The sequence below is a fragment of the Loxodonta africana genome, chromosome 12, assembly GCF_030014295.1.
Source record: "Loxodonta africana isolate mLoxAfr1 chromosome 12, mLoxAfr1.hap2, whole genome shotgun sequence".
Classification (NCBI taxonomy): Eukaryota; Metazoa; Chordata; class Mammalia; order Proboscidea; family Elephantidae; genus Loxodonta; species Loxodonta africana.
The window spans coordinates 47461446-47475960 of NC_087353.1; the positions used below are offsets into that span (position 1 = coordinate 47461446).

General features: G+C 39.3%; 1 protein-coding gene across 5 annotated transcripts in view; it reads right to left on the reverse strand.

The window, feature by feature from the left end:
* Positions 1-7976: 7976 nt before the first annotated feature.
* TRPM7 (transient receptor potential cation channel subfamily M member 7) overlaps positions 7977-14515 on the reverse strand; it is a 162677-nt gene continuing 156138 nt past the window's right edge. The window contains exons 38-41 of one of the 5 annotated variants that reach the window (XM_010600064.3): positions 13994-14045; positions 13777-13883; positions 12211-12251; positions 9407-9452 (exon numbers count right to left, since the gene is read on the reverse strand). In XM_010600064.3, the coding sequence (XP_010598366.1) occupies positions 12226-12251; positions 13777-13883; positions 13994-14045 (185 nt within the window). In that variant the 3' untranslated portion in view covers positions 9407-9452; positions 12211-12225. Of the gene's footprint in view, positions 9453-12210; positions 12252-13776; positions 13884-13993; positions 14046-14515 lie in introns of all 5 variants that reach the window. The other 4 variants (XM_064295202.1, XM_064295199.1, XM_064295200.1 and 1 more) reach the window with 4 other exon arrangements.

Genomic DNA, 14515 nt, shown 5'->3' on the forward strand with positions numbered 1-14515 from the left:
CATCTCCTGACATCCATCTTGGTCTTTTCATTCTTTCCTGTCTTTTCAATGACCTCTTGCTTTCTTCGTGTATGGTGTCCTTGATGTCATCTCACAACTCATCTAGTTTGGTCACTAGTGTTCAATGTGTCAAATCTATTCTTGAGATGGTCTCTAAATTCAGGTGGGATATACTGAAGGTCATATTTTGGCTCTTGTGGACTAGCTCTGATTTTCTTGTTTCAGCTTGAACTTGCATATGATCAATTGATGTTCTGTTCCACAGTGGGCCCCTGGCCTTGTTATGATTGATGATATTGAGCTTTTCCATCATCTTTTTCCACAAATGTAGTTGATTTGATTTCTGTGTGTTCCATCTGGTGACGTCCGTATGTATAGTTGCCATTTATGTTGGTGAAAGAAGGTATTTGCAATGAAGAAGTCATTGGTCTTGCAAAATTCTATCATTTGATCTCTGGCATTGTTTCTATCACGAAGGCCATATTTCCCAACTACCAATCCTTCTTCTTTGTTTCTAACTTTCACATTCCAAACACCAGTAATTATCAATGCACTCTGATTTCATGTTCAATCAATTTCAGACCACAGCAGCTGATAAAAATCTTCAATTTCTTCATCTTTGGCTTTAGCAGTTGGTGCGTGAATTTGAATAAAACTGGTCTTCCTTGTAGGCGTATGGATATTATCCTATCGCTGACAGCATTGTACTTCAGGATAGATCTTGAAATGTTCTTTTTGACGATGAATGCAACACCATTCCTTTCAAGTTGTCATTCCCAGCATAGTAGACTATATGATTGTCTGATTCAAAATGGCCAATACCAGTCCATTTCAGCTCACCAATGCCTAGGATATCAATATTTTTGTGTTCCATTTCATTTTTGATGATTTCCAATTTTCCTAGATTGGGTATTCTTCTCCAGCCTATTTATCAAATGACTGGAAAAGCTGCTACTTTTGAGTGGGGCCCAGAACAAGGGAAGGCTCTGCAACAGTTTCGTGCTGCTGTGCAAGTCGCTCTGCCACTTGGGCCATATGATGCAGCTGATCCAATCGTGCTTGAAGGGTCAGTGGCAGATAGAGATGCTATTTGGAGTCTTTGGCAGACCCCTATTGGTGAATCACAGAGCAGATCCTTAGGATTTTGGAACAAAGCCCTGCCATTCTCTGCAGATAACTACTCTTCTTTTGAGAAACAGCTTTTGGCTTGTTACTGGGCCTTAGTAGAGACTGAAGGCTTAACCACAAGACATCAAGTCACCATGTGGTCTGAATTGCTCATCATGAACTGGATGTTGTCTGACCCAGAGAGTCATAAAGTTGGATGTGCACAGCAGCACTCCACCATTAAATGGAAGTGGTATATATGAGATCAGGCCCAAGCAGGACCTGAAGGCACAAGTTGCATGAGGAAGTAGCCTGAATGCCCATGGTCTCCACTCCTGTCACATTACCTTCCATCTCCCAGTCTCTGCACCTATGGCCTCATGGGGAGTTCCTTATGATCAGTTGATTGAAGAAGAGAAAACTTGTGCTGGTTTACAGATGGTTCTGCAGCTATGCAGGCACCACTCCGAAGTGGACAGTGGCAGCACTACAGCCCCTTTTTGGGACCTCTCCCTGACGGACAATGGTGAAGGGAAATCCTCTCAATGTGCAGAACTTCAAGTAGTGCACCTGGTTGTTCACTTTATTTGGAAGGACAAATGGCCAGATGCGTGATTGTATGCTGATTCATGAGCTTTGGCCAATGGTTTGGCTGGATGGTCAGAGACATGGAAGGAACATGATTTGAAGATTGGAGAAAAGGTGGTATGGGGAAGAGATATTTGGATAGACCTCTCTGAATGGGACAAAGAACTGAAGACATTCGTGTCTCATGTGAATGCTAACCAAAGGGTGACTTCAGCAGAGCATGATTTTAACAATCAAGTGGACAGGATGACATGTTGTGTGGAAACCAGTCATCCTCTTTCCCCATGTACTCCTGTCATTGATCAATGTGCTCATGAAAAAAGTGGCCATGGTGGCAGGGATGGAGGTTATGCATGGGCCCAGCAACATGGAAGTCTATTCACCAAGGCTGACTTGGCTACAACCACTGCTGAGTGCCCAATCCGCCAGCAGCAGAGACCAACACTGTGTCTCCAATATGGCACCATCCCTTGAGGGGTTCAATCAGCTGGCTTGATTGAATGATAGAAGAGCCTTCTAAAGACACAATTACAGTGCCAGCTAGGTGACAGTACCTTGCAGGGTTGGGGCAATGTTCTTCAGGAGGCTGTTTATACTCTAAACCAGCGTCGAATATATGATGCTGTTTCTCCCATAGCCAGGATTCATGGGTCTAGGAATTGGGACAGAAAGGGAAGTGGCAGCACTCACTATTACCCCAGTGACCCACTTACAAGATTTTTGATTCCTGTCCCCACGACCTTATTCTTTGTAGGCCTAGTGGTCTTAGTTCCAAAGGGAGGAATGCTCCCACCTGGAGACACATCACTGATTCCATTGAACTAGAAGCTAAGAATGCCACCTGGCCACTTGGGGCTCCTTATGCCTCTTGATCAACAGGCAAAGAAGGGAGTTACCATATTGGCTGGTGTGATTGATCGTGATTACCAAGAGGAAATTGGATTGATGTTACATAATGAAAGTAGAGTATGCCTGAAATGCAACAGATCCCTTATGATGTCTCTTAGTACTACCATGCCCTGTGATTAAAATCAATGGAAAACTACAGCCACCCAATTCCCACATTACTGCTAATGACCCAGACCCTTCAGAAATGAAGGCTTGGGTTACCCCACAGACAAAAAGCCATGACCAGCTGAGTGCTTGATGAGGGCAAAGTTATACAGAATGGGTGGTGGAAAAAGGCACTTCTAAATACCAGTTACGGCCACGTGACTAGTTGCAGAAATGAGGACTGTAATTGTTACGAGTATTTCTGCTTTGTTGTGCATCAAGTATTTTTGTTTCCTTCACTTATAAAATATAAGATGCGTTTTAGTTGTATCATGTTAGGCACAAGTATGATTTTATAATTCTCTGCATTCAGAGATTACGTGTGGTTTAAGGAGATGTGTACATGTGCCAAGTTGACAAGGGGTGAACTGTGATGGTTAAAACTGTGTCAACTTGGCTGGGCCATGAATCTCAGTGTTTATATGTGATCACTTTCACGATGGAATCTGCAGTGAGTAGCTAATCAGTTGAAGGGGATTTTCCTTGGGGTTGTGGACTGCATCTGAACATAAGCAGACATTCTGGCTTTTTGCTCACTCTGGATTCTGCAGCTGCCTCCTGTTTGTCTGACCTCTGGTTCTTGGAACTTGGACCTTGAGCTATCAGCTTATATGCCAATCTTGGGATTCGTCGATCTTCACAGCTTGTGAGTGGGAGCCCTGCAAGACCTGCCGATCTTGGGTTCACCAGCCCCTGCAGCTGTGTGAATCAGGAGACGCCTTGCAGTCTTGTCTGCCAATCTTGGGATTCATGGATCTTCACAGCCTGTGAGCAAGAGCCCTGATCCTTGGACTTGGGACATTCCAGCCTCTACAATCACGAGCCATTTCCTTGATATACGTCTCTCTATATATTTATATGATTTACTCATTTTGCTTCTATAGAGAACCCAGCCTAAGACAGATGTCAAGCTGATTTTCTTCCTTTGTAAACTTTTTCCCCTCTTTGTTTGCATGTCACCAAAATGTGGCATGGAGCAAGTCCTTTTATTTCCTTCCTTCTAGCTGTACTCTCACTCTGGAATTCCTTCTAGTTACTGTTTCTTATTCACTAACCCAGGTATTTATTGTGCACCTACTTTGTGCTAGTCATTGTGCTACGTGTAAAATAGTGAATAAAATACAAGCCTTTACCCTCATATGGATAATAATCTATTGATCTCTTGGATCTATTTGCTGTTTCCAATTCTCTATGCATATTTCCATTGTTTTCCTTTCTTATATGTGCATATGTATATGATTGAGCATTTGCACAGTTACTGTACTGAAATTCTTGTTTTAAAGTTGGTGCTTGTGGCTACTTTTTATGCTCCCCCCCCACACTAATTTCACTTACAGTCTTAGTTTGCTAGTGCTGTTGTAACAGAAATGCCACAAGTGGGTGGCTGTATAGAACAGAAATTAATTTTCTTACAGTACAGGAGGCTAGAAGTCCAGTGTGGCTCTAGGGGAAGGTCCTTCTTTGCTATTTCAGTTTCTGGTAGCTGGCAATCCTGGGACTGCAGATTCTTCTCCCTCCATCTTCCCCAAATAGCGTCTGTCTTCCCCTGTTTGTGTCTCCTTGTCTCTTTGTATCACTCAGATTGATTGGGTCTAGGATGTACCCTACACTGGTATGGCCTCATTAGCATAACAAATAAAACCTATTTCCAAATAGAATTACATACACGGGTATAGAGGTCAGGACTCTTAACATATTTTGGGGGGACACAATTCAATCCATAACAGAGGATAACATAAAAATGCCTAAAATCTTAGAGATAAATGTGGAACAAACTTGTGCACTTTGACACACATTATACACATTTACATTATTTCTTAAGCATGTGCTCATATTTTAATTATACTAGGGGAAGAAATATCTGTAAATAATGAATTAAAGGATAATGAATTCTTTTGTAAAGCAGAAAAATCAGTCGGAATGTTCTCTATTCTCCAGCATGTCCTCCTTTCTTCACTGGAACTTGGAAGGAAAGGTGTCATGAAGGGACCTAGTATTTGTGTACTTCTACATGCTGAGCAGAAACCCTGGTGGCATAGTGGTTAAGTGCTATGCCTGCTAACCAAAAGGTCGGCAGTTCAAATCCACCAGGTGTTCCTTGGAAAATCTACGGGGCAGTCCTACTCTGTCCTATAGGATCGCTACGAGTTGGAATCGATTTGGCAGCAATGGGTTTGGTGTTTGGTTTATGTGCTGAGCACTTAACTCACTGCGTCTTCACAACAATACTATAAGGTTAAGTATTATCAGAAAGTGTTGCTCAATTGGCCAAGTCACACATGGAATAAGTGGCTTAGCAAAAGTGCAAGTGCAGGTCTATCTAGCCCAACATTCCATGTGTTTTCTGCATTGCAGTGTATACTTACATACTTGATGTTACAAAGCGCAGTAGCTACAGAATTCAAAGTCCCATAAGATGTACTATGCATCAGTATTTAATTCCTTTTTATTGCTAAATAATATTCAGTTATAAGTATATACCATGTTGATGGACATTTGGATTGTTTCTACTTTTTGGCTATTACATATAATGCTGCTATGAATTTTTATATCGGTTTTTGTATACTTTTCTCTTGGGTAAATAGGAATGAAATCGCTGAGTCATAACTGTTTAAGCTTTTGAAGAACTGCCAAACTCTTTTCCAAAGCAGCCACACCATTTTGCATTCCCGCTAGAAGTGTATGGGGGGCCTGGTGGCATAGTGGGTTAAGAATTTGGCTGCTAACCAAGAGGTCAATAGTTTCAATCCACCACTCTTTGGAAACCCTATGGGGCAGTTCTGTTCTGTCCTATGGAGTCATTATGAGTCGCAATCGACTCGATGGCAATGAGTTTGGTTTTTTGTTGTTTTTAGGAGTGTATGAGGGTTCTAATTTCGCCACATCCCTTCCAACACTTTTTTTTTTTAATGTCCATTCTAGTAGGTGTGAAGGAGTCCCTGCATGGTGCAAATGATTAATGTGTTCACTGCTACCTGAAAGGTTGGAGGTTCGAGTCCACCCAGAGGCACCTTGAAATAAAGACCTGGCAAACTATGTTCAAAAAAAGCAGCCTATGGAGAACAGTTCTACGCTGATACACATGGGGTCACTGTACAAATGGCAGTGTGGACATCTGACCTCCTCTAACTTCATTAGGAGGAAGAATCAAGATCACCATCAGGCCAAGGCTGAGTCCTCTGAGGCAGAAGTCAAACAAAGCTCCACCCTCCAATCTTTTTACCAATTCTTGCATGAGCTCTGCCTCCCAAGGCACTCTCTTCGCTGAATTTGATAATTAATTGGAAATGGCCAAGGAAGTCACAGACAATACTCAAGATTATGGGGTTTACTAGGAAAGTAACAGGTTACAATTCAGATCAGGAACAGCTCAGGATACAGTTCTCTGATCAGGACAGCCTCTTTTCAGCTGTGCTCGCAGGCAGGCCTCTCTCTGGCACTCGGCTTCTCATCCCTCAGTCACTTGGCCTGGCCCAGCCTCTGTTCTGCTTGAGCAAGTGTTACAAAGCTCTTCAGTTCTGCCAGTAAGTGCCCAGAGCACCCCATTCCATCAGTAGCCTGCCCAAAGGCGCTCAGTTCTATTGCTCTGTTGGTTGTCATACCTGCTGCAGCTGCCTAGTTCCGTGGGCAGGGAAGTTTACCCCGCCCTTCTTGTGCCTGTTTCCTGGTTCTGCTGCCATTTCTTTGCTGCTACTTCTCCCCACCTCCAGTGTTACAGCTGTTTCCTGGGTCTAAGAGGTTCTCAGCTCCGGAACACTGGATCCAGAAGATACGCTTTGCTTCTGTCTCTTCTTCTTGGTGGTAGTAAGGCCACCCTCTGCTGTGGGATTGGTTCTTTTAAGCCTAGCGGGCTGGCAAAACTGACCAATCTCCTCATTAGGGTCCTACTCCCCTAGGGTTCCATGCACCTTATTTGCATTCTTAGCAAGCTGTCCAGTTCCACCCAATCATTGTGTGGAAGCACAAAGACTGGCTCGAAGGGCCATAATAAGTAATTCACTGCATATTACTCATCATGTAAGTCAGGACTGACTCAAGGGCAATTGGTTTTAGTGCATGTGAAATAAAATCTCATTAGTTTTGATCCGCATTTTCCTGATAGCTAATGATGTGGAGCATCTTTTCATGTTCTTTTTGGCCATTTGCTCTGGAGAAATGTTTATTCAGATTTTCTGCCCATTTTTTAGTTGTCTTTTTATTGTTGAGATATGAGTTCTTTATTTGAAATACAAATTCTCATCAAATACACGATCTGCAAAACTCCCATTTTCTTGATGGTGTACTTTGAAGCAAAATAGTTTTTAATCTCGATGATGTCCACTATGTCTATTTTTCCTTTGGTTGCTTATGCTTTTGTTATTATATCTAAGAAACCATTACCTAATCCTACCTCTATGTTTTCTTCAGTTTCATAATTTTAGCTCTTATATTTGGGTCTTCCATCTGTAAAATTTTTGTATATAGGGGTCCAACTTTTGTATGGGAGTATCCAGTCATCTCAAATGATTTATTGAAAAAGACCATTATTCCCTGGTGAATTATTTTGGCACCCTTGTTGAAAACCAACTGACCATAAATGTGAGGGTTTCTATTCCACTGATCTATATGTCTATCATTATGCCAGTACCACACTGTTTTGATTACTGTAGCTTTGTATGAGGAGGGGAACCCTGGTGGAGCAGTGGTTAAGAGTTCTGCTGATAAGCCTAAAGACTGGCCATTGAAATCCACCAGCCGCTCCTTGAAAACCCTATCGGGCAGTTCTACTGTGTCCTATAGTGTCGCTATGAGACTCGACTCTATGGCAGTGGGTTTTTTTTTTTTTTTTTTGTATGGGGAGAAGTGTTTTAATAACCTTTTTAGATAATTGTGGATATTTTTATTTGAAACACCACCAAAACAGGACAATAGTGCCTGTTTCATAATATTGTTATGATAAATGAGCTAATATTGGTAAGATACTTAAGAGTAATACCTAGAACATATGAAGCACTATGTAAATGTCAGCCATTATTCTCGTGCTGAAATAATCCACATAAAATCAAACATCAGCAGACAACCCATATTCCTTTTCTGACATAGCAAGAAATAGAAAGAAAAAAAAAAAAGAACCCAAGATCACTTTAAAACACCGTACAATAGGATATCAAAAAGCATGTGCGCAGATGGTTCATTAAAAAAAAAAAAAAAAGATACTCTGAAAATGTGAGGTAGCTTTCAGAATGACAAAACTCATGAAACATCTGTAAACAAGAATAAATTTATTTTAATTTCATTTAAAGATTTGATATACAAAATGTATATAGTACAATATCTTTAAGTAATACACTTTCTCTTCCCCATATAAACACTATTTAAACAGCTTATCTCTTCTTGCCCTGTCTGTATCTATGAGATACACTACTGAATACAAGTAAGCTTTACACTGCTCCCTCTCAAAAAAAAATTACAATTAGTACCTAGAAAACAAACAAAAAGAAAAAAAAAGGAAAAAGCTTAAGTCAGATGAAAAGCTTTCTGTTGTTGAATATTCAGTAATATCTGGGGCAGCTGAGTTACATTTTATTGGCATGAAGTTGCATTGCAATCTCCCGATATCACATAATGATAATACAACTCAATTTCTTAAATAAGTACCACAAAAACTACTCACATTCAGTGTTCCTACACAATTTAAAATGTATGCAAGAGATCATGTTTACATTTTGATTTGATATACTGGTCAATAACATCTTTGGAGATGTAACTTCCAGGCTGTCACTACAGACATGAATAGGAAAAAGCACTTTAACTTTTCTTACAAGGTAACTTCTTTTGAACAGTGAGTCAAATTTATCCTTTTATATATTTAGGTTATTCCAGTCTATCAGTTTTCTTCTACTTGAGTGACTTGATAAAACAATGTGAAAAAAAAAAAAAAGTAATACTTTTGCACAATTTGGGTTCTACTTACAAAAAACTGGCTCTATCTTTAAATAAGGAGCCTAACCCTGATTCATAAAGTCTCTCTTACAAAATGGTCTTCAGCTCAGACTCCTTATATCCCTGTCAATCTAAAATTATAACAAGTCCTCCTTTCCATCTAGCTGGGAACTAGTGACATCATCACTAAGATTTCAATGAATGCACCCAGGAAGATCTTTGACTTCCACTTAACCAAAAGGTTAGATGATTTCTTCATTTCTCTAGCCAAATGGTAGTAACCCAGCTGCCAAATAAAATCTGCATTACACCTAACTTTGGTTAATGGTATTGTACCACATGAGAGGGGACTGCCCTCATCAGAACAAAATTAAATGAAATTCTTTGCTAAAAAGAGCCCTTTAAACAGTTATAAATAAATACTAATTTTCCTTCACCTTTAAAACTTATCAGCTGTCAGCTGTATCCTACAGGGAGTTTCTTGACTGACTAGCTTAATTAGATCAAAAGAATATTGGGCTATTAACTGTGCTAGAGTCAGCAAATTCAATTTGCATATTCCTTTCTATATTACCAAACAATTCCTCCTGAAGGAAAGGTGACACAGTAACATTTTTATGAGGTGTAGGCAAAACCAATGATTCAGTAATATTATAACATTAAACGAATAGAATTAGTTGATTCTGATTCTTTGGCAGAATTTCCAGTCTGAAGAGTCAAATCTGAAGGCTCATCCTGAGGAAATATAATTTTATCAGGCGTATAATCATTCCTCTTCAGATCTACATTTACCCACCCCCAACAAAAAAAGAAAGAAAAAAAGTATTTTTTAGAAGTGGAGGATTAAGAACATTTTCTAAGTTAATTTTCCTATGAACATATTAGATCTATTTTTTTAAACCAGGTTAAGTTATAAATTAGTCATAAAAATAAAATTCATTCAACAAATAATTACTATACAATGACCAAGGCAAAGTCCTTGCTTTCATAGAACTTAATCTGTAATGGGCAAAGGAAAACAAGCAAACAGAAAAATGACAGAATTTCAAGTAACAAGTACTCTGATGAAGAATGTGATGAGGACTAGATGGGGGATGGTATAGGATGATACTTTTTACACAGGGCTGGAAGAAAAGCAGAGAAGGTGACATTTGAGTGGTGATCTGAATATTGAGAAGTGACCTATTAAAGCTCTAGAAGGAATGTTCTAGGCAGAGGGAAAGCCAACTACAAAGACTATGAGAAGGAAATGGAATTGGTGTGTTCTAACCATAGCAAGAAGGTGGTGTGGCTTGCATGTACTCGAAGAAGGAAAGATGGTAGAAAAGTGAGGTCAGAGCAGCAGTTAAGGGCCCAAGGGTTGGCAAACTATGGCCTGTGGGCCAGATATGGCCTGCTGCCTGTTTCTTTAAATAGTTTTACTGGAACACAGCCACACTCATTCATTTACATATTGTCTAAGGCGTTACAACAGTAGAGTTGAGTAGCTGTGACACAGACCATATGGCCCACAAAGCCTAAAGTATTTACTACCATGTATTTACAGAAAACGTTTGCCAATCCTTGATTTATGGGATATAACCTAAGGGCCCCTGGGTGGCACAAATGGCTAAGTGCTCAGCTTCTGAGAGGCCGGAGGTTCAAGTCTACCCAGAGGCACCTCAGAAGAAAGGCCTGGTGATCTACTTCCAAAAAAATCAACCACTGAAAACCCTACGGAGCACAGCTTTACTCTGACATGAGGTCGCCATGAGTCAGAATCAACTCTATGGCAACTCTTTTTTTTTTTTTGTCAGCTTTTTTATGGTAAGGAGTACATATTGCAATGAAAAGTCATTACAAGATTTTAAGCAGGGGAGAAATATAATCTGTTTTGTTTTAAAAGACTATACTGATTGCCATGGAGACACTAGTTAAAGGCAGCTTGGCAGCAGTCCAGGAAACAAGACGGCAGCAATGAAGATAAAAAGAAATGAATCTGAGGGGGATTTCAGAATTAGAGTTGACAGGATTTGATGAATCCACTAAGCAGGTAAGGGAAAAGAGGAAACGGGGCTAGCTCTTAGGTTTCTGGTAACCATAAATGAGATGGGGAAGCAGAATTTTGTGTATAGGGGTTGGAGATGGGAATCAAGAGTTCTGGAATGCACATGCTGCTATACAGATGCTTTAGGATATCCAAGTAAAATGTAGCAACTGAATGTAAGAAACAGGAGCTCAGGAAAGAAGTCTTCAGATAAATTTGGTACTATCAGTATGTAGATTGCATTTATAACTATGGGACAAAATGAATTCACATAATGACAATAGTTACAGAATTGGTGAATGCAATACAGTAATAGCAAATTTTTAACTTTAACTTCAGTCATGCATATACCCATATAATTTTATCTTCATATAAAATACTCAGAATATGAGCTGTTAATTTTAACTTGAGGCACAGTCTAATTCAATGGTCCAAATACATATTTGCTACTGTATGAATTATCTTTTTAATACTTTTTATGCAAGAGTATGTACACATATGGCCTTCCAAACCAAAACCAAACCTGCTGTTGTCAAGTTGATTCTGATTGATAGTGATCCTACAGGGAATACAAACTAATTTGTAGCTGTATTGTACAAAAGAACAGTGGACATGCAATTGTAGTTCAAGTCCTGATTATGCTGTTAATCGTGTAACCACGGGCAAATCAGGACCTTCTGATGATACAACCCAAACCCACTGCCGTCGAGTCGACTCTGACTCATAGCAACCCTATAGGACAGAGCAGAACTGCCCTGTAGAGTTTCCAAGGAGCGCCTGGCGGATTCGAACTGCCAACCTTTTCGTTAGCAGCCATAGCACCTAACCACTATGCTACCAGGGTTTCCCTTCTGATTATAACACCTGTAAAATGTGGGACTTGGGTTGGATTGTTTCTAAGTTCCTCCCAGCTATAAAATCCTGATTATAATGATAATTTTAAAAGTACACATGCTATTAAAACTTGCGTTGTATCCAAAACACCAAATAAAAATTATATTGGTTGCCTATTAAATTCACTATCATAGGTTCTAGTTCTGGCTAAAATAGACCAAGCACATCCCCCTCTCTCTCCCAGTGATTACAAGTAAAAACCTCTCACAGAATATATAAACACCTATCTGAGACTTCTCAAAAGTATAGAGCAGACAGATTGGGGGAGGGAATAAAAACCTGAAAAATAACCTACAGGCAGTGAGTGTTCTGGTTCTTTTCCCTTCCACATCTCTAGTTTAGACTTGAAGGCAACCTGATCCCAGAAATGTACAATAAGCACAAAAAGACAAAGCTCTAAGACACGCCCTCTCTCTCAGGTTAGAGGATGTTTCTCTTTCTGCTCCTCTGACACTGACCCAAGACAAGCCCCCATCATGAAGAGGGTGGCCTGGGGAGATGGCAGCTGGATGAGCACCTAAATTATGAGGAAATCCTTCTCTTTGATTAAAAGAACTGGGAATAAGGGAGTCTGTACTCCAAAGAAGAAATTGTGGTGGCACAGTGGTTAGAGTACTTGCCTGCTAACCGAAGGGTCAGCTGTTCGAATTCACCAGCCACTCTGGAGGAGAAAGATATGTCAGTCTGCTTCCGTAAAGATTACAGTCTTGGAAACCCTATGGGGCAGGGCTCCTCTGTCCTATAAGGTTGCCCTGAGTCAGAATTGACAATGGGTTTGGCTTGGTTTTGGTAGCCCAAAGAGTAATTTTTTTCTTTTTCAAGGTGCCTGTGGGTAGATTCCAACTGCCAACCTTTCAGCTTAACTGTCAAGCACTTAACTGTTTGTGCCACCCAGGGACCATCGGATAGACACACAGATTAATGGAAAAGAACTGAGAATCCAGAAATAGATCCATACAAACATGTTAAACTGATTTTTGACAAAAGTGCAAGGCAATTCAACAAAGGGTAGTCTTTCTCAAATGGTACTAGAATGATTAGATATCCATATGCCTCTCCCCACCAAAAAATGAACCTTGAATTGTAACTCACATCATTTCAATTAAAATTTTAACAAAACTTAACTCAAATGGATTAGAGACCTAAATGTAATAAACGAAATATCCATGACTGGATTAGGCAAAGAGTTCTTAGATATGGTTCCAAAAGCACAACCCGTAAGAGATAAAATTTGTAAGGTAGACTTCAACAAAATTAAAAACTTTTGTTCTACAAACACTGTTTAGAGAGTAAAACAAATCACAGAATGGGAGAAAATATTTGCAAATTACCCATCAGACAAAGGACTTGTATCTAAAATACAAATGAACTTTCAAAACTCAATAACCTCTTCCCCGCAAAAAAAGGGCAAAAGATTTGAACCAGATACTTCATCAAGAAACATAAATAAATGGTAAATAAGTACATGAAAAGAGTCAACACCATTAGTTATTAGAGAATTGCAAATGAAAACCACAATGAAAAAAATTTCCACAGGGGATTCTGAGGAACACCAAAGGGAGAAAACTAGTGGTCTGTGCTATAAATTGCAATTTAGTAATACAAAGATGATGCTACTATCATGAGAGAATATATTTGTAGTTCCTGTTGTTGCTTCATGGGATACTCTTTTCCCAACTCTTTGCCAGGTTAACCTTAAAGTCTACTAATCTTTCAGGTTCAGGCAAATATGGCAGTTCCCCCAGGCAGTACTCCCTTACCTCGAAGTTTGAGCTAACATGCTTACATGTTCTATATAGTCTGACCTCTTCTTTCTCTGGCTTGATATTTACCATAGTCATGTAAATGCCTATAAACCTTGCCAACTAACACTCCCTGACGGGTTGGGACCATGTCTGTCTTGTTCACTATCATATTTCAAAAACCAAGCACAACTCCTGGCATCCAGCAGACACATAATACTTATTAGTGAACTTTGTTTTTATCAGTAATGAAAGAAATCGCAGATTCACTTGTATTTTCCTGTTTGTTCCATTTATAACCAAAAATGTGCATCTGTGTAGGAGCAGCTGAAGCTGGCACAATTGAAGCCATTTAGAAAACAAATTTTTGTGCCTTTGGCCTCATATTACGGTAATCAACTCTGTTAACAGTTATAACATTATTCTGATTAAGAAAACGTTTACCTGGAAGTTTAAGCTTTCTACAGCAAGAATTACAGTGATGTTTTGCTCTAAAATTTTTTATTGCATCTTCTCCTAGATTTGCTGGGCCAAAAACCATATCACAGGATCTGTGGAATTGGTAGTTAAAAAAAAAAAAAAAAAGTATTATGTAAATAGAAGTGCAGAATTTAAAAATATGAAAATATGTCTTAGTGAAATTGTTACAACTCAGTATCACCTCTTTTCTTCTGCTTTTATCACAGATGGGTCAGTCAGATTTTCACCCACACCTATATATGTATATATAAAAAAGACATAATTCATATAAACATTGGTATTTGCATAATAAAAAGTCCAGAGAGATTTTACATCATTATCAACCATCAGTGTTAAATTATTCAAAAGAGTGTACTTTTTTCTATTAATCGGGGAATGTCTATTAACATGGGAGTATAAATCATGCTATACCCTCCATACTGCAGACAATCAGGAATCACTGAGATATATGAGTAATTACCTAGAGGACATCCATGATATGTTAAAAAAGGTAATATATATATGTATATGTGTGTGTGTGTAAATATATCCCCATCTGGTGGGAAAACCACTACAATGAAAAAAGAAAGAAAAAAAGCCTCCATTGTATTTATTTTCACACATCAGACAAAATCTATTTTGGCTTCACTTCTTATGCATGCCTCAAGGAAACTGACACTTATTTGAGAATATACTTTAATAAAGATTTTTTTACTTAATTGGA